Source organism: Triturus cristatus, chromosome 4_1 (genome assembly GCF_964204655.1).
Source record: "Triturus cristatus chromosome 4_1, aTriCri1.1, whole genome shotgun sequence".
NCBI lineage: Eukaryota > Metazoa > Chordata > Amphibia > Caudata > Salamandridae > Triturus > Triturus cristatus.
Window position 1 is genome coordinate 82951665 of NC_140585.1, and position 19898 is coordinate 82971562.

At 50.3% G+C, this 19898-nt stretch overlaps 1 protein-coding gene across 3 annotated transcripts in view; it reads left to right on the top strand.

Moving 5' to 3' along the window:
* Positions 1-19898, top strand: part of RNF20 (ring finger protein 20) — a 217566-nt gene that overhangs the window by 101264 nt on the left and 96404 nt on the right. For all 3 annotated transcript variants that reach the window (XM_085651686.1, XM_085651687.1, XM_085651685.1), the window contains exons 13-14: positions 6704-7047; positions 19517-19634. In XM_085651686.1, the coding sequence (XP_085507812.1) occupies positions 6704-7047; positions 19517-19634 (462 nt within the window). The remainder of the gene's footprint in view (positions 1-6703; positions 7048-19516; positions 19635-19898) is intronic.

Here is a 19898-nt window from a genome sequence, read left to right on the forward strand (position 1 = left end):
AATGATCCTGTTTTGCACCCCTGCCCCCGGCAGCCGTAGCGCCGTTGGTGGTGTTCTGCTGGTACTGCTTTATACCTTCCCCATAACTCAATGTAACTCCTGGAGACTGGTCCCGTACGTCGCTGTACTGCAACTGAATTCCGCACTTGCTTTTCCTCCCATAGTGCCATTTTCAGAAGCTGCAATGTTATCCCAATTGTCGACTTTTTAATTACAAAAGTCATTCTATTGAAAAACATACATACCTGAACTAATTGATTCTGGTGCCCAAACATATATAAAGATACCTGTTATTTTATGAATTGGTGTGAATCTCCTTATTTAGTCGTGTGTCTCATTTATTGACTATTGCCTGTATTTGCATATGTCTTGCACTCCTCTCTGAGAAGCCTAAGGCTGCTCGACCACAATACCCCCTAGAAGAGCACCTTAGGATTGCTAGAGCCATGCCCTGTCCACTTATAAGGGAACCCCTGGAATCTTTGCATGATATATCTCATTTTGATATATCATATAAAGAGGCAGCTTTATAGAGGTAGAACCACCAAATGCACCCAACCCGAGGTCTCTACGGTCCTGCTCTTTTAAAACTTCCCAGTATAGGGTTTTCTCGGATTGCTTTGCAGCACAGTGAGAAAATGTTGTATAAAGGTATGGCTTAGGATGTTCTATAACACCAAATTCAAGATGCATGGAAGCAGTTTCTAAACATATGACTGTATCAAACAACCAATCAGCATTTGTAGAGTGCGGTCTGTCACCTCTGGGGGTATCTGGACGCTGGGGTGTGAGTTCTCCGTCAAATAACCAGGTCTTGAGCAAATGGCAGTAAAAGGAAAGAAACAAACAGAAAAGGCAAAACAGAGGGCAGAAGAACGGGCCGGAAAACATGTGTAGACAAGGCAAAACAGAGCAAGAAACAGAGGGCAGCAGATAGACATGCAGCAGAGGGTAGCGAACTGCTGGCAAGCTGGACAGGAGAAGTGTCGATGTGGAGCTGGCACAGGACCTGCACAATGGAGTCACGCTGCGGCCTCCATTAAGTAGGTCCAGGGGAAGGGTGGGCCCCTGGATGGGTGAGGAGAGAAACAGCAGGAAGAGGGATGAAACTACCAGAAAAAGGCAAAACAGGGGGCAGAAAAAAGGCGAAACAGAGGGAAGAAAAACGGAATATGGCCCTAAATTTGTTTAAAGTAAAACATAGTTTCTATAATTTATACCTGTACTCTACCCCATGGTAGGTGTGGAACAAAGCAGAAAGACTTAATTTAGGAAAATTTGTAAAGAATTTAGCAGTACCAACCAGTTAAAAACCACGTGAGAAAAATGTAATGAGAACAAAAAAATCAAACAAGTGGAATCGGAGATATGTATATTTGTAAAGGTTTTAGGCAAAAAGTGCCAATAAAAAGTTAAGTACCAATCAGTCTGTATTCATAGTTGATTCGGAACTAGGCAGGACTTCAGACTGACCACAATGGAATTTAAGTCAGATACATCAAGTGGGTTTGTCTCAGTCAAAGATTTTATCTTCTGACTTATTCTCTTAAAAGAAAGTCAAAACCCTTCTACAGGGTAAGTTTGCTGGCTGTTTCTGCCAAAGTCCTCTTGAAGCTGGATAGCTACTAGACAAGGACCCACTGAAGCTGTTGGTTTTGGCAGGCAAAGCTCAGAGCAGGAGAAATTAGAATTTCGTGGCCACGGAAGTTCTCGCGTCGAGCGGATACTGTTCACCCTTTCTCCTGGTCAAGCTCTTTACCTTCTTTTTAATGGGGATCAAAATCCTTTACCGGGGCAAGCCTGAAGCTGGATCCAAAGAAGTTCTTTTGAAATCTAACACCTTTGCCACTAGTTTAGGCTGCCTCTCCGGAGGTCTTGGAAGTCCAAGTGATTTCTAAGACTCAACGTTTCTGAGTTTCTGAAGCAGCTTATGGTTGCTTATTAGCCTCCCAGGACCTTAGGGACTGTGCTTAAGTGCCAGGACTCACTCAGGCAATTTCCACCTGCAGGGTCCAGTTCAGATCCAGTTGCTACTGGTCTGCTGTGCATTTCAGGAAAAAGGCCTCTTGCAACTGGGAAGTCACCAAATTTACCTTTAAGTCCGCTTCTTAGTCCCTTATAGAAGTTGGTAACAGGTTCAGCCCTTTAGGTCTGCTCACGGCTCTCAAACAGCAGGTCCAGTCCTCTTATATTTTTCTGCAGGTCCAGAGACTGTTCTGGTGAGCTTTAAATGAGGTGCCAGCTTTGTAGACTTCACTAGCCAGTGGAAGGGGGTGACTCCTGGATACTCCTTATAAGCAGAGTTTTATATAGCGCAAACTTGACCTGAATCCAATCAGGTATCGGAGCGCCTTACATAGCACCAGTTACGTTAAATGAGGACACACATTCATTTTTTTTGGTTTTTTTAGGCACGGGGAGATTAAGTGATTCGCCCAGAATCACAGGAGGTTTAGCGTCGTTACCGAGACTCAAACCCAGTTCCCCCAGGTCCGAGGTTGAGCGCCCTAACCGTTAGGCCAACTCCTCTCCTTATCCAATGAGAAAACCCTTTCCAATTTTGCAGCACATCTTGTTTCGTCTTTGTAGGGAGCTGGCTCTGTATATCGTATACCACTAGGTGGTTATACCGTGCTCAGAGTCCAGAGATTCCCTAGAAGTGCACAGGGCTCAATGTAAACCCAAAGTGCTCCATTAGTGGTAGTGTGGGATACTAGCCTTAGGCCTAACACAGGAGCATAAGACCTTTATTGCACACACATTTACCAATAACTGACAAACAACTTAAAAAGGAGATCCACACCAATTTTATAAAAATACGCTTTAAGTTTTTTTTTAAGACCAAGATCTTCGCAAAAAGGTTAGTAAGTTTAAAAAAAAAAAATACTTTAGTCTTCCAAAAGTCAACAGTGCAATTTTTAAACAGTTCAATCCAGTCCTATAGAGGAAACCAACAATGCGGTTTCATTGGTAAGTACCCAACTTACAGTGCCAGTCTTAAGGGTTTAAGCAGAGGGCAAGGGTCAGGTAAGCACAAAGTCTGCGCCACCAGCGGACAGGGGCGGCCGGGTGCAGAGGTCAAATTCGGAGATAGTCCTAATGCATTATAATGGAGACTGGCAGTGCTTGAAGCCAGTAGATCAGTTGCAGGGGCCAAGCTTTGGGGGTTAGACCAAGCACAGGGGTGGGGCACAAGACAGCACCAAACATACACCACCAGCGGCACAGGGGCGGCTGGGTTCAGGGTGCAAATACAGCATGGGGCGCCCAGTTCTTTTTATTGGAAAACTCGGTTGGAGAAACAGGCTGCAGGTGTCGCACCAGAGGCTGCAGAAAGGAGACCAGGGACAGCAGAGATAATTTGAGGTTTTGAGAGTCATAGGGACACTGTCAGTTCACCTCACCAAGGCTTGGGTGCAGGGGTGTCCTTTAACGTCGACTCTTCTTACCGGAGCCAGTCACGGTTGGGGGAGCTTCCAGATTCAGTCTGCAGGCGTCGTCGTGGAGTCCAGGCAGAGTCAGCCAACGCTGGACTTGAGGTCAGGATCGCTGAGAACCTGTTCTAGATCGGTGGTCACCTGGACACAGGCCGGAGGCATCAGGTGCAGAGTTCTGTAGGTTCTGTAGGGCACTATAGTCCTTTGTGGAGGATTCTTGGGGACAGATCCGCTGTCCTCAGGACTTCTGGTCTTTGTCGAAGGGCAGACAGTCTTCCTTGGGTTCTGGCTGGCTGCAGGATAGGTGTTGTCTTCTGTTGCAGGGTTTTTCGAAGCTGGAGTCAGCCCAGTAGTGCTGGGGCCAAGTCATTAGGCGTCCCTCGGCTTCGCTGCAGGACGTAGTCTTCGTCCTTCTTCTTAGGTCGGCAGGGACTGGTTTCAGGGTCAGGTGGACCCACCTAAATACTAAATTTAGGGGTGTTTTAAAGGATTGTCAGGCAGTGCCAATGGGCACCTTACCTGGGGTGACTACATCCTCAATTATGTCACCCTCCTGTGCTAGTGGGCATAGTCCTACCCCTGATTGGAGGTGTCTCCCCATCTTTAAGATGGCAGGGACTGAGAAGTGTACTTCACCATGCCACCTTCACCTTGGGGGTGGAGCTGGCAGAGGTGGGCACACCTCCTGTTCTTTTAGGGTTTCTTGCCGGTTTTCCCACCCAAATTGGGGGTGTAAACTGGGGGCTGCCATCTGCTGCTAGCAGCAGTGGCTGGGTTTCGCATTACAAGGGTGTCAGGCCTTTGAAGCTTACCTCTCGGGCACTGTGCCCATCTTGGGGGAGGGTGACATGTCTGCCCAGGATATGCATTGTTTCTGGTCTCAGAGAGAAGAGGCTCTCTACCCAGGGATCCAGAAACATGTCTGGCTGCCTAAAGCCAGTGTGCGACCTCACCTGGGTTGGTAGGTTTTCAGGGGACACCTCTGAGGTGCCCTCTGAGTACAGGTTCCAATACATCCCACACTGGCATCAGTGAAGGTTTATTGAGAGGAGTAATTTGGTACCAAACACTCCTGGTTTCAGAGAAGCCGTCATGGTGCTGGGAAACTCAAGTTGTCGACTTTCCAGCCCATGTACTCTCTATGGCTTCCCTGGTACTTACAGTATTTGAGAATGGACTTAAATATTGTGTGGGCATATCTGCCCAGGCAGATGTGCCCACAGCTGTGGTATAGTGCACTCTGCCTTAGGGCTGGAAGGCCTTCTAGAGGGCTGACTTACCTATACCTTAGACAGTGTGCCATGTCGACTTAGTCGCTTTGTCTGCACCAGGCCATGTATGCTGCAGTGGCAGTCTGCAGGGCCTGGGTGAGGGGTCCCAAGGGGACCTTCTTGAGTCCCAATGCCCTTGGTACTCAGATACTATTGACTAGGGACTTACAGGGGCCTTGAAGGGCCAATTGTCGAATAGTTTTAGGGAAGAAGCACTGGCACTGTGGACCTGGTAGGCAGGGACCCTGTGCACTACAATCGAAACTACATCAAATAACAGGCAAAAAGTGGGGGCTAACCATGTCAAAAGAAGCACTTTTTCACAGCCTTACTGCAAACTATACCACAGCGCACTATTCCAAAATGGCAGAATCCAGCCCCCACCCCCACACCCAAAGCAACTTGTGTGCCTGCCATGGGTGTTTTTAGAGGAATGAGCAGTATCCTCAGCTGGAGCAATTTGTCTCTAGGGACAGTTCGTACTCCCACTAGGTTGGTGTCAAACTGGCTACAGAGAGTCTTTGGGACAAAAGGCTTCTCTTCTCCAGGTCTCCCTTTACATTTACCTGTGATTTGGCAGACTTCACCATGGTCCTCATCAAGTTAATGACAGTCGTTAGCCCTTCCTGAGCTGATATGTGCCACATACCTTGCACGCAGATAGTCTGTGAAAAGGCCTAAGACATTGTTTCTGCTCTAGGAGCAGTTTTCACACCCCATTCAGGGAAGCAATAGCAGGGCTGCCTGCCAACTGGCTAATGCTAATTAGCCTGTTGGAGGTTCAGGCAGACAAAATCTAACTTTTTAAAAGTCAGCTTTCTTAAAAAATTTATAAAAAATCCTGCTTCACCACTGAATTGAATTTGCAATAAACAACAATATGGGACTATCCCATGAGCAGGAGTGGAAGAAGTATGCCTTTGTTGGATTGGTTGTTACTGTTTAAGTACAGACATTGGAATCAATTAGTTACACCTAATATTTAAATGAGTGACACAGGCTGGTGTGTTCTAGTTTAGTATTTACAAAGAATTCCAAGTTCTGGGTTGCTGAATGTTACCAATAAAACAAATATATTTGCATATTTAGTTCACACTCAGTTCTACATTACGTAAAATGACCTATTATCATTAAAAAGAGGCTTCTGATAATTCAAAAATACATATTGGTATCCATTACATGAGTAATACTGCAATTAATGTTACATTTCACTGAGTTGCGCAGTGTTGTAAGGGATCAGATATGTTTTTATACCAGTCCATGTGACACCACCACCATCATCTTATCAACAAACGTCACCAGAGCTACTGTGTGTGCATTAGAGAATCAGTGGAATGTTAGAGTGGGGCTGCTGATGAGGGGACCTTATGCCGGAACTAGAGGGTTCATGTATGTGCATAAAAGAGGCATTCTGGCTGGTTCTAGACTTGTTAAGTGTACGAGGCGTGGGACTGACATGTTAAATTAGTTGTAACTTGGCACATTTAGTAGAGTGACTTCAGAGGACTGTAAACAAGGCAGCTATCAGCGAAGTAGTGCTGAAAAGGGTGCAATTTGATGTTTCTAGAACTATGAGTGTTGCTGAGATGTAAGGGTGATGTTTTCTCATGGACTATATATGTTTTGGATTGATGATCTCTTATCCTGCTCTCATTGTTGCTTTCTCTTTCTGCTTTTCCTCTTTTTCTCTCTTTATTTTACTTGTCTCTTTTTCCCCTTTTTGCCATTTCTTCGTCTTGGCTCATTACTTTACTTGCCTTAGTTCCTTTTGTCTTTTTTCCCACAGCACTTACCTATCTCTCTCTTCTTTTCTACCCTTTTTTTCATCAACAACCTCCATCTTTCTCACTTTTCTTCCATTTCTTAATTAAGCCTCCAGTGCCCTTTCCTCTTTTCTCGGACTGTTCTTCCTTTCTGTCCTCCTGTATTTCTCTCATATTAAATACCCTTTTGGCTCTCACACTTTTAGTCTTTGTCATTCTCTCACTTGCACAGATCCGTCTGCGTAGCAACAGTCAACTTCTGCAATCCCAGTCCAGCACGGAAGATGTGAAGGAGGAAGCACTTGAGATCAAGGCGGACCCGGATGAGCCCTTCACAGCCCCTGGGGCAGCAGCCAAACCTTCTGATGATGTGCCTGAGGTGAAAGTGAAGGAGGAAGACCGTGATCGGGACAAGCGGGAGAAGGATCGTGAGCGGGAGAAGGAGCGGGAGAAGCACCGTGAAAAGCAAAAGGAGCCAGATAAGGATAGGGAGTCGTCCTCGAAGGAAAAGAGCAAACACGAGGACGGGAAGAGGCGGGAGGCTGATGTCATCAAGCAGCTGAAAGCGGATCTTAAGTGAGTACTGCGGGGGCTGGGCAATTTAGTTCATTATTATTGGGACTGTGGCATCACATCTACAGGGGCCTTGAATGTTGCAGCTGTCACAGGACTAAAGTAGGGATGTCATCTCTGGATTATACAATGAATTTTGTCTGAATCATACAGTTCCTTCTTGGTTCAGATCGCAAAATTGTGCATTTCCCTCTAAATAATTACAGAAAGACAGTCTGAGTGATTCCAGCAAAATGTATTTGTTTCCAGGTCGAGGTAAGCAGTACACGTTAGGTCATAGATACCTACTGCAACGTTATACAGTTCTGTAGAAGTCCCATCGGTCAGCCAGTAAATATTTGGCAACGCTTGTAACCATGACGACCTTCATAGCATTGCCTATATCTCCATCCAGACCCTTGCTCTTGACACTGCCTAGTGGATAGAAGCCATCTCTGGAGTCTAGATTAGCTTCTCGGGAACATATTGGGGCTTCTCTGACATTGTAATGTTAACTCTTGGAGACTAAGCGGCTGATTTAGAGCTTGGCCTGAAGGGTTGCCCAGTGACAACGGTGACAGATATCCCATCCGCCGAAATATAAATCCTACAGGATCTAATGGAATTTATATTTTGGCAGACAGAATATCCGTCGCCATTGTGACAGAGTAACCCGTCCGCCAAGATCTAAATCAGGCCCTAACTTCTATTCCTAGCTGCAGTGAGCAGCCAGGTACCCGCCAATTACCCTTCTAAAGGAGGTGATGGGAGGACCCCTCTGTGTTGAACATGATGTCAGTATTGTCAGGGTAATTGGGATGTGAGGCAAGAATTCGGATGCAAGTCTACCAGCCCTCTGTGTGGAATCTACGGAAGCCAGGCCATTCGTAATTTCCCTTCAGCCCCACCCCACCAGGGAAAATGGGGATAAGGGAAGAGAAACCAGCACTGGTCTCTGCCCCCCCGTTGGACTGGTTAAATAAGGCTCCCTCTGTGCATGTTTGGGAAGTGACTGAGACTTTCGTCACCTGTCCTCCGAACACTAGATGTGGCAGCATTTTGGTAATTGATTCAGTGGTATGTGCTTCAGTAAGTTGTAGTGCACACTCAGGCATGTCAATAGCATCCTGACAGTCCAAAATGAAGCTGTTGACAAGTTTCAGGTTCTGGAAGGAATCATACTGTGGAACTGGTGAGTATTGAAGAATCATAGCACTTCTCTCCAAATAAAGACTGAGAACAGGAAGGAATGAAGTGGCAAGGAATTCATTCAGGAAACCGTCTTCAAAAGCTGCAGGGAAAACAGGACCCACGGAGAAGGGAAAAACGGAGTGCATGGACGACAAACGGCAAAAACTCCGCAGCACTGGCAACCACACTGTGAGGCTAATATTTCTTCCTTTTGTCTTTACTTACACTGCCCTGATGGGTTAAATTTAATTCTCTTCTCGTTGGATGCGTTCTAACCAGTCTCTGAGGTCTCTATCTCTTTGTGCCTCAGAAGTCTCTTATACATACAGCGACTCCAACCGCTGAGACCAGTATGTGTCTAGTTGATTGAACCCTACAGCTCTGTCTCACTGTCCTCAATTGTCTGCATTCCCTTGTTTGTGTATGAATCCTGAACATAAGTGCCAGTCTCCTGCTCCTACTGTATGCAACTGTGAAATGCATGCTTTTTTCTCTAGCTGGGCTATTCCCATACCAACGCTCATACTTTGGAGCGTGTCTTCTAGGGTTATACCCTCTCCTACTCCTGCAGGTCAGACTATCTTTATGAATTAGCCTCAGCTATGTCAATGTCCCATGTGTAACTTTAGGACCGCTGGCAACCAGGGATCCTAAGGAGCTAGGGACCCTAACTGAGGGCCTGTTAGTTTCCGTGTCGTGAAAACTGTTTATGAGAAGTAGAATGTTTGTTTTGCATCTACTCAGTTCTATTACCTTCCTAGGCTGGACCCAGTGGGACTTCTGTTCATCGCACTTTGTGGGAGAAAATAAGGAAGGCTGTCGGTACACCCGGCACTTCCCTGTGATTTGTCTTGAGAGTGATTAAAATGTAGTTTTACCGATCAGCTATCACCTCTGGACAAAGAAGAGAGCGAATGTGTAGCTGTATTTATGCTCCAGGCTTTACAAATGGCAGTGCCTTCTTTGCTTCATAAACTCTGTAAACACAGCGGTGCAAGGAAACTCGCACAGGTCAGGCAACACCACTTTGTAATAAATCATGCATAAAAGCCTTCACATTTCTTGGTACTGGCTACAAGCCCTGATTTTTCATTCATAGTACTGTGAGAAAGTGCCTCTTTTGACATGGTTAGCCCCCCCCCCCTTTTGCCTAGATATTGATGTGGTTTCGATTGTAGTCCCTGCCACCCAGGTCCCCTGTGCCAGTGCTTCTAACCTAAAACTGTTCCACAATTGGCCCTTCTGGCCCCCTGTAAGTCCCAAGTAAATGGTACCTGGGTACCTAGGGCAGTGGGACTGAAGAGGGGTCCCCTAGGGGCCCCTCACCTATGCCATGCAGACTGCCACTGAAGCATGCATACCCTGGTGCAGATATAAATAACAAATTCGACATGGCACACCGCCTGTGTGCCACGACAACCAATGCTGCCTAAGATATAGTTAAGTCACCCCTCTAGCAGGCCTTACAACCCTAAGGCAGGATACACTATATCACAAGTGTGGGCATATCTGCACGAGCATATATGCCCCTACAATATTTAAGTCTATTCTTAGATATTGTAAGTGCCAGGGAAGCCAAAGAGAGCACATGGGATAGAAACTTGACACCTCGAGTTCCCCAGCACCATGTTAGCTTCTCTGAACCTAGGAGTGTTTGGTACCCTGCAAATCCTATCAATAAACCCACACTGATGCCAATGTGGGATTTATTGAAACAATTACTCGGGGGAGGGGGGGCACCTCACAGGTACCCCCTGAAAAACTGCCAACCCTGGTGTGGTCACAGACTGGCTTTAGGCAGCCTGTCACCACTATACATGTTTCTGGACCCCAGGGTCGTAAGTCCCTGCTTTCTGGGACCAGAAACAAAGAACATCCTTGGTGGAGGTGTCACCCTCCTCCACCAGGATGGGCATAGTGCTAGAGAGGGAAGCTTCAAAAGCCTACCGCCTTTGTAATGCGACCCCCAGCCTCTGCTGCTAGCAGCAGATGGCAGCCCCCGGTTTAGACCCTCAGAAAAATAGGTGGTGTGCCCACCTCTGCCAACTCCACCCCTAAGGTGCAGGAGGCGAGGTGAAGCATGTCTTTCAGTCCCCGCCATCTTGAAGATGGTGGGACTCCTCCAATCGGGGCTGGGGCTATGCCCCATCCGACAGGAGGGTGGCATGATTGAGGGTGTAAACACCCCAGGTAAGGTGCTCATTGGCCCTACTTGTCAGTCCCTTAAAACGCCCCTAAATCTAGTATTTAGGTGGCTCCCCCAGACCCTGAAACTAATTCCGGACAAATTAATAAGAAGAAGATGCAGTGCAAAAAAGGCTGTGGACGCCAACTGATTTGGCCCCAGCACTACTGGTTTGCCTGCAGCGCTCAAAGAACCAGCGAAGAAACGACTCCTGCCCTGCAGCCAGCAACCTCCACAACCCCTGGGAGGACTGCCTGCCTTTGTGAAAGACCAAAACTCCTGAGGACAGCGGCTCTGTCCACAAGAAAGCAACTCAAGGACTCTGGTGACCAGAGGATCCGCAATCTCTGGCCACTCTGCTCCTGACGCCTCTGGCCTGTGTCCAGGTGGCCCACTTATCCAGAAAAGGTTCCCCAGCGATCCTGAGTCCAACTCCAACATTGGCTGACAGCTCCTGGACTCCACAACGATGCTTGTAGTGTGCATCCTAAGGCTGTCACCGACTGCCTCCGTTAAGAAAACTTGACGTCAAAGGACACCCCTGCACCCAAAGCCCCTGGGCCTTGACAAGCTCAACCAACCGTGTTCCTGCGACCTACAGCATCTCAACTTACCTCTGCTGTTGCTGGTTTCCTAAGTGCAGTTTCCAGTTCATCACCTGTAGCCTGATTTCCAAACCAAGTTTCTCCATTTAATTTTATTGGGCACCTGGCACTATGTTTGCACTCTGCAACCAGCCACTTCTGTGCTGCTGATAGTGAATGTTTGGTGCTGCCTTATGCCTCCCCTGTGCTTTTTTTAACCTCTGAAGCTTGAGCCCTATAACCGATCTACTCCCCTGCAAGCAGTGTCTTCAAGCACCCCCAGTCTCTATTGGATAACATTGGGCCTGATCTTCAACTTTGACCTGTGCACTCGGCCGCCCCTCTGCAGTGTCTGTGCTTACCTGAACCTTGTCCTCTGCTGACCCTGCAACCCGAAGACTAGAACTGTAAGTTGGTTACTTAACCTGCAAAACTGCATTGTTTTTTTCCTCCATAGGTTAACATTGCAAAGACTGAAAATTTCATTGTGTACACTTTTTGAAACTGAAAAGAATTTCTATTTAAAAACGTACTTAACTTTTTGCGAAGATCTTGGTCTTAGAATAAATATTGAACAAAGCTTATTTTTCTAAAATTGGTGTAGATCTCCTTTTGAGTCGTGTGTCATTTATTAGTTACTGTGTGCACAACAAATGTCTTGCACTCCTCTACTCTGTGTTAGGCCTAAGGCTGCTTGCCCACACTACCACAAATAGAGCACCCACACTACCACAAATAGAGCACTTTGGGTTTACATTGAGCCCTATACATATTTGGGGACTCCCTGAACTCTGTGCACCTAGTCACAGCGGCATACCATATATATAGCCAGCTTCCTGCAAGTACAATATACTTTAATTCTGCCACTGGGCAGACCATAGGTCCATGGAGAGGAAAACATGAAACTAGTTTTGAATATCATCAGTACTTCTCTTTTATTGGGGGCGTGGCCTGGCGCCGATGTAGGAGGTCGAGGATCTCGGAGCTCCTCGGAGGCCTCCCTCTGTCGACACTGATCCTGACGATTACCGGGGCTCCTTACCTCTCAGAGTGATGGGGAATGCCTGGTGAGCTGGTGGGTGCTCCCTGGAGGGTGGGGGCCTGCTGGAAACGGAGAGCGGCTTCCTTCTTCTTCCCGCCGCGGGACTGGCAGCGGCGCCGCAAAATGGCGGCGGAACCTGGCCGCTGAGAGCGCTGTGGCCCGTTGCTCTCTGGGGGCCGGACTTTGCGCTGGGCAGCGCTGGGGGCTTTGAAGCGAGTCCTGCAGTGGAGACTGGTGGCTGACAATGGCGGAACTGGCCCAGCGGCGCCTACTACGGGCGAGGCGCCTCGATCGGGGGCTGGTGCCTGGCCCTAAGATGGCGGCCCGGTGACGACCGGGAGAGGAGCCCTGCACAGCGCGGAGATTGCGGTGAGGGCGCTGTTGGTGGCGCGGTGGTGCGGGCCTGCTGCCTGCCTACCGCCTTGCTGTTCGCTGCTGTGCTGACGGACACTTTCAGGTGTGGGGGCACGGTGGACTGGAGGCGACAGGAGCCGGCTGGCGGTGAGAGGCTCCCTTGTATCCCTTATCTGGCAGTGGGCCTTACTGTTGGTGACGGACCTTGCCCGTGGGCCCACTGGAGCTGCTGGTACCTGGGGCCTTGCTGTTCTCATTGTTTGCCTCCACTCCTTACCCCTGGGGCGCACTGGACTGCCTGGTGGTGCGAATGGGGTCCCTGTGGGGGTGTTAGTAGAGGAGGCGGGCGCTGGAGGAGTGGCAGGACGCTTTGAGCCTAAGGCATGTGGATTGGAGGCGCCTTCCCCGGGGCGGCTGTGCTAGGGGCGCTGCACGTGGGCCGTTGGCTCCCCGAGGAGAGTGCGCTACAGGGGTCCGAGGAGGAGTGGAGATCTGGGGAGCGCTGGTGGTCTACTGATTGCTCCCTGTGAAGGGCGGGCTGTGTGGAGTGGCCCTGGTCACCCTTGTGATTGGAGGGTACGGGGTTCTGCCCCTGGACTGCTGGTGCCACGGTAGCTGGCCTCCATATTCGTGCTACACTGAAGATTGCCCCTGACTGTGGTCTTTTGGGAGTTTCTGGAGTGGAGGACGCCTGGAGGCCGGGGTCACTGGGAGTGTGATTGCGATGGGTCGAACATCACGGAGGCGGGGCTTTGCTGTCTTACAGGATGAAGATGGGGGGCATCGGTCTGAAGGCGAGGACGTTGTGACGAACACCCTCCGGGTGGAGACTTCGAGCGGTCCTACCTTGGTGGACATAATGCAGGCCATCACGGCGTCCCGAGAGGCCCTCGAGACCAAGATAGACACTATAGGTGTGGATCTGGCTTTATTAAAAGATGACCACAAGAAGCTGAAGGAACGGTTGACGGCGAATGAGCGGACGATGGCGAAGGTACCGGATAGGGTGACCGCCTTGCAGCACACCTTGGAACAGATGGCGAACAGGGTGCGAGGGCTGGAGCTGAGAGCGGAAGACAGTGAGTGGCGCTCCCGAAGGAATAACCTCCGCATCATGGGTGTTCTGGAACGGGCGGAGGGGAATGATGCAGTCTGATACCTGGAAGACTGGTTTCGATCTGAGGTTGCGCCGGAGGGGTTATCCCAGTTTTTCGCCCTGGAGAGAGCCCACAGAGTTCCGGCTTGGTCTCCTTAGCCGGGAGCGCCTCCGCGGCCCATGGTGGCCCGATTGTTGCACTACCGGGACAGGGACCACCTCCTGCAGCAGGCTCGAGAGTAACAACACCTGCAGATTGCTAACTCCAGGGTGATGCTCTTTCCGGATTACACCCGGGAGGTCCAGAAGCAGCGCGCCTCTTTCTTTGCTCTCAAGCGGAAATTACGACAACTCCACATTTTCTATGCGATGCTCTTTCCGGCACGGCTGCGGGTGGTGGACGGCTCCAGTACCCTCTTTTTCGCCACCCCGCAGGAGGCGTGGCACTGGCTTGAGACGCGACAGGCGGGATCGGTGCGGAGTCCATCGGGGAGTGTCGGGGAGAGGCGATCCCCTGTTGCCGTGAGCCCGCCGGGGTCCTTGCCGCCGCCGGATCGTCGCCTTGAGCGCAAAAGAGCTGTACAGGCGGTGGTGGCGATCAGTCAAAGTGGCTCCAGGCCGGCTTCTGCTGCTTCTAGCCGAGGGTTGGAGAAGTCTGGATCTTCTCCGGCTGCCAGTACGACGGGGGACTCAGATAATGAACTGCCGGAGGTCACTCCGCAAACAGTGGACTTGTTTGGCTGATTGGGTTCTGACTGGGGGGGGAGGGACGTGCTTGTACTGTCGCCCAGGATTGTTTAGTGGAGGGGATGTGGCCTGGGAGCTGAGGGGAGTTGCTTTCAATGGAATGGCATTGGGGGGGGGTTCTTGAGGGGCCCCTGTTGGTTCACTCACACTTGACGGGGGGAGAGGCAGGAGGGCTTTGGGTCTCTTGTGTCGGCTCATGCTTCTCTACCCATGATGGCAAGGTTGACTGTTCTGGTTGTTTGGATAGGGACTAGTTTTTGGGTGCCTGTCCTGGGGTGCAGGAGTTTGGGGAGTTGGGGTAGGGAGAGGGGAGGGTGGGGCCAAGCATGTCGCAGCAGGAGGTGAACTGAGCAGTGATTATAGTGCTGTGTTATGGCTGCCACCGTAGGCATTAAGTGTATATCGTGGAACATTAGGGGGATGCCACCATGGCTTGACGACATACGATTCATGCTTATCTTCGTCGGCGGGGGGTGCAGATAGCATTGTTGCAGGATACGCACCTGGCCAACAGGAGGGGCTAGCACGGCAACGGAGATGGCGGGGGCAGATGTCCTGTACCACATACTCGGCATATGCACGGGGCGTGTTGGTTTGGATCCGAGCGGGGGTGCCGTTTCAAAGCACTGGGCAGGTGATCGACCCGGATGGTCGCTATGTGGTTGTGGCGGGGCGACTAGATGGTAAGGATATTGTTTTAGGTAGTATCTATGCTCCGAACTCAAATCAGTCCTCCTTTTTTGCACGCCTTTCTGGCAAACTGGCCCCCTGGTTGACTGGCTCGGTGCTTCTGGGTGGCGACTTTAATTGTATTACTGATGTTTCGCTGGATCGTTCCCATCCCCCTCTCCTGGATTCTCCGGTCTATCGGTTGGCTAAAGTGCGGCAGGAGTGGCAGCAACAGTGGGGGCTGACAGATACCTGGAGAGCACATCACCCAGTTGACAGAGATTATTCTTACTTCTCGTCGTTACATGCCTTACATGTTCGGTTGGACTCGATCCTTAGCTCCCCCGATGTCCATGGGGCAATGGTCCATAGTGAATACTTAGCTAGGACGGCGTCGGATCATAATCCACTGTTGACAGTCTTGCATTGGCTGCGAGATCGTCCCGCCATCCCCACGTGGCGACTTTGTCCGGACACCTTAGAGGACCCGGTGTTCCGGGATACTATTGGGTTCGCTATTAATGACTATTTTCGACTTAACACCAGAACGGCAGCGTCTAGGGTGGTGGAATGGGACGTGTTCAAGGCAGTAATTCGGGGGCGATGTATAGGCGAGGTGGTTGGAACCCGTAGAGTGTTGCTCAAGGATGTGCAGAAGGCGGAGCAGCGGCTGCGCGAGGAGGAGAGGGAGCGCCCGGAACACCCGGACAAGCATGCAGGGTTGCTTGAGGCGTAAGGGGCTCTTGCAGTCCAACTTGAGAGGCTGCGATGCTTTGACTTCAAGGCATACACAGATAAGGCACATGTGAAGCGGGATAAGGCGGGGGCGTTGTTAGCTTGGCTGGCAAACCCGGCGCATAGGGGTACACAGATACTGGAGCTGAGGGGACCAGGAGGGGAGGCATTTCTCACCCAGAAGTGCATTAATACTTGTTTCCTGCATTATTATGCAGAGTTATATCTAAGTAGATTGGGACCTGGGACGCCAGGGGATGAGGACTTTTTGCCTAAGGTGGAGTTGCCGCGACTTGAGGTTGCTGCTGCCGAGGTGCTGGGCTGCGATATTGAAGTGGGAGAGGTACGCAGTGCCATAAAGCGCATGGCCAGGAACAAAACGCCGGGGACGGACAGGCTCCCCGTTGAATTTTATGCAGCTTACACGGATGCTCTTGCTCCCCACTTGATGGCGCTCTATAACACGGCGCGCCGGGAAGGTGCCCTCCCTACTTCCACGCGAGAGGCTCTCATAGTCCCCCTCCTTAAGCTGGGCAAAACTGCCTGGGATCGTTCATCCTATAGGCCCTTAGCGATGCTCAATCTCGATTACTAGATCTTAAACAGCATCTTGGCCAGTCGTTTGATGCCTCATATGATGGCATTGGTCCATGCGGACTAAGCTGGGTTTTTTCCCTCCCGCAATACTACGATGAATGTTTGCAGACTCCTGCGCATTTTGGGGTCCAACTCCTATGACTAGGAAGAAGCTTGTATTTTTGCGGTTGATATCTCAAAAGCTTTCGATAGCCTGGAGTGGCCCTATCTTTTTAATGTGTTGCGAGAGTTCGGATTGGGAGAAAGCTTCGTGCAGTGGACGGCACTGCTTTACAGTGCTTCCACTGCACGGGTCTGGACGGGGGGGGGCTGATTTCTGACGCCTGCATGGTCGCTCGGGGAACAAGACAGGGCTGCCCGCTATCCCCTTTATTGTTTGCTCTGGCAATAGAGCCCATTGCGGCGCACGCCAGGTCAGGACGGTATTTCCCAGGGCTCGTAGTAGAGGGAAAAGTACATCACATAGCGCTGTATGCAGATGATCTCCTTATGTTTTTGCCAGATACTGGGTATGCGTTAAGAGGCGCGCGAGTCTTGCTGGAGACCTTGGGGAGGGTGGCGGGCCTTAGGGTGAATTGGAATAAGTCGTGTCTGTTCCCAGTCAGACGGGGTGAGCTGGATCGGTCAAGGATAGGGGATGTCTTGTGGGAGCCCCGGTGTTTACCATATTTGGGGACACAAATTTATCATGATCCCGATGACCTGCTGGAGGGTAACGTGGGGCGGGCACTGCGGGGAGTGAAATCCTGCTTTGAATTTTGGGGGACCCTTCCGTTGTCGGTGGCTGGTAGGGTTGCCTTGGTGAAAATGATCATCTTGCCTCGGTTTCTTTATTATTTTGTGACTCTCACCGTCTGGATTCCGAGTAGACTCTTCACACAGCTGAACACTTTGATTACCGGGTTTCATTGGGGGACCGGCAGACGGAGGGTGGCGTTAGCTACCCTGCAGAGGCCCAGGGCGGAGGGGGGCCTTGCGTTGCTGGACTTTGAGGCTTACTATCATGCGGCGCAACTTCAGTGGTTCACGAAATGGGTGTGGTTCACGAAATGGGTGGCGGGACACATTAGGTGGCCGGAGGAACAGGATGGGTCGGATCTGAGTTGGCACCTCCTGTCCTGCGTGCTGTTACGGGTGCCACTGAGAGGTGCTATATTGTCGCTCCGAAAATGCTGGGCGCGTCTGGTCAGGAGGACACGTGGAGAGGCCCCTTATGCTCCTGAGATCCCGCTGCGGATGTGCGAGGTGTTGCCTCATGGGGGAGACTGGAACCAGCTGCTAGCCTGGGAGGAAGCGGGAGTCACGGCCATAGGTGATCTCTATGAAGACGGGGGTCTTCTTCCCTTTCAGGACCTCTGTGAGCGCCATGATCTCCCATGGGTGGATTTTCTCTTGCATGCTGCCCTGGCTGCAGCCATTAGGAAGCATTGGCGCAGTGGACTGGTGGAGCCAGCTACGTCTCTCGCTTGCCAATATGTAGTGATGGCAGCGGGAACTTTTAAAGCGGTGACCTGCCTTAATCGTCGGATCACTAGTGACGTGCGCAAACCGCTGACGGAGCTGCGTCTCAAGTGGGAGGCGGATCTAGGGGAACCCATTGCAGAAAAAGCCTGGGAGGCGATTGTGGAGAGGCCGTGGAAATGTTCTCGAAATGCACGGTTCCAACTCATTCAATTTTATATCTTCCATAGGGCCTACCTCACCCCCAGTAAATTGCTGAGTACTTTGGGGGGTCGAGTGATTGCCCCCGTTGTGCCCAGGGTGGGGCGAATTTTCTGCACATGATCTGGGACTGCCCGCGGGTGGGAGACTTTTGGCGGGAGGTGATGACTGCCCTGCTGACTGTGACAGAGAGAGAGCTAGTGATGTCGCCTGGTCTTTGCTTGCTGCATTGGTTTCCACACACTACCAAGACTAAGGTTACCAGCCGGTTTATAGACCTGGGGTTGATCCTGGCTAAGCGAGAACTTACTTCTCACTGAAAGGCGAGGCAGGGTTCTAGCGTGGAGCGCTGGAACAGGGAGATGGTGAAGTGGGCGGATAGTGAAGGGAACTATAGGTTACAGTTGGCCCGGCGCAGTGGCAGTGAGAAATCTCAGGAAATGGCGCAAGCATGGGTGGCACTCCTGGAGCTGCTCAAACATCCTCCAGAAGAGGGTGAGGAGGTCTCTGAGGAGAGGGACGAGGCAGTGGGCACTTGAGCAACTCTCCATCGCAGGAGGGAGGGTGAACCGGAGGGGGGACCCCTGGGACCATGGGGTCAGGATAGGTGGTTTCTCCTGATGTTCCTGTTCGACTCATTGTTGTATCCCATGTGATGGGGAGCGTGGGAGGTGGTCTGCGAGGCATATCTGTTCTATTGGTTAGCTTAGTGCTGGCGACATGCTTGGGAGGGTGGCAGTGGGGGGGGCTGTGTTGGGGAAGTTATTGAGGGGGGGGGGGGGGACTGTTGTTCCACTCTGTTGCATTGGATTGTACATGTAAGACGGGCAGCAGGGAATTGAGGATACTTTAGGGGACATTGGATGGGGGTCTAGGCTGAGATTGATGGGCTGTTGGTGGTACTTCCTTCTGATCTTCGCTATCGCCCAGTTAATGGGCGGCGGGGATGTGTGTGTATTTACATGAAACTTAATAAAAGTCTGTTTAAAAAAAAAAACAGTACTTCTCTTTTATGTATTCTTGACTTGTATTTCGACAGGGATTGGCTGAGTGATGATGGTTGTGGGAAACTGTTGTCCCACACTAGCATGACATAGTACCCATGTGGCATCATATTCAGTATGATATTCATCATGACATACCGAAACAGGTTCCTAATTTAAACTGTGATCAGAAAACTGTGCACATTTCTGCAGGATTTCCGACTCTCACTGTCTGCAGTGGGCAGTTGTTACTGGTTCGCTGAGCCCAGGGCATCTATTGGTTAACTACTCTAGTCCCCTGAGAGAAAGCCAAGTCACAACGCACTGGTGTCCCAAATGTATATGGGCCACTTCTTTCACCATCAAGATGAACCCCTGTGTGTGCTTGTGTGTACACTAACTAATGGCACTTGTATTGTACAAATGTATCTGATAAAAGCAATGGAGTTCTGGACAGCGTATGTGAACCCTGAGATGCGATTCGTGATTGTTTACGGAGAGGGACATTATCCATAGATTCATCTCATGTGTTGGGGGGTGGGTGCTCTTTGAAAAGAGTCTGGTCTTCAGACTCTCTTGTTCTTTCTCTACAGCTCCCTTTCTCTCTTTTCAGGCCTTTAATGTTTTGTTTCTTCTTTTCACTGGCAGGAAAGCTCAGGAGAGTCAGAAGGAGATGAAGCTTCTTCTGGACATGTACCGCTCGGCTCCCAAGGAGCAGAGAGACAAAGTGCAACTGATGGCAGCAGAAAAGAAATCCAAAGCTGAGGTATGTCCTGCTGTGCAGTAGCTCTGTCTGCACATCTTCCCCATATTTGTTGTGTTAGTCAGTGCTGCACATAGAGATGTGGCCTAGCGGCTCAAACTGACACTCTTGAAACCTGGGGACGCAGGTTTGAATCCCGGCCTTGGCGCTAGGATTAACATTGTGTGATTCTGGACAAATCACTTAATCACCCTGTGCCTAAATATCTATAAAATGTATTTGTGTATTTCCAACTTGATGTACACAATCTGGTTGATAGTCTTCCGA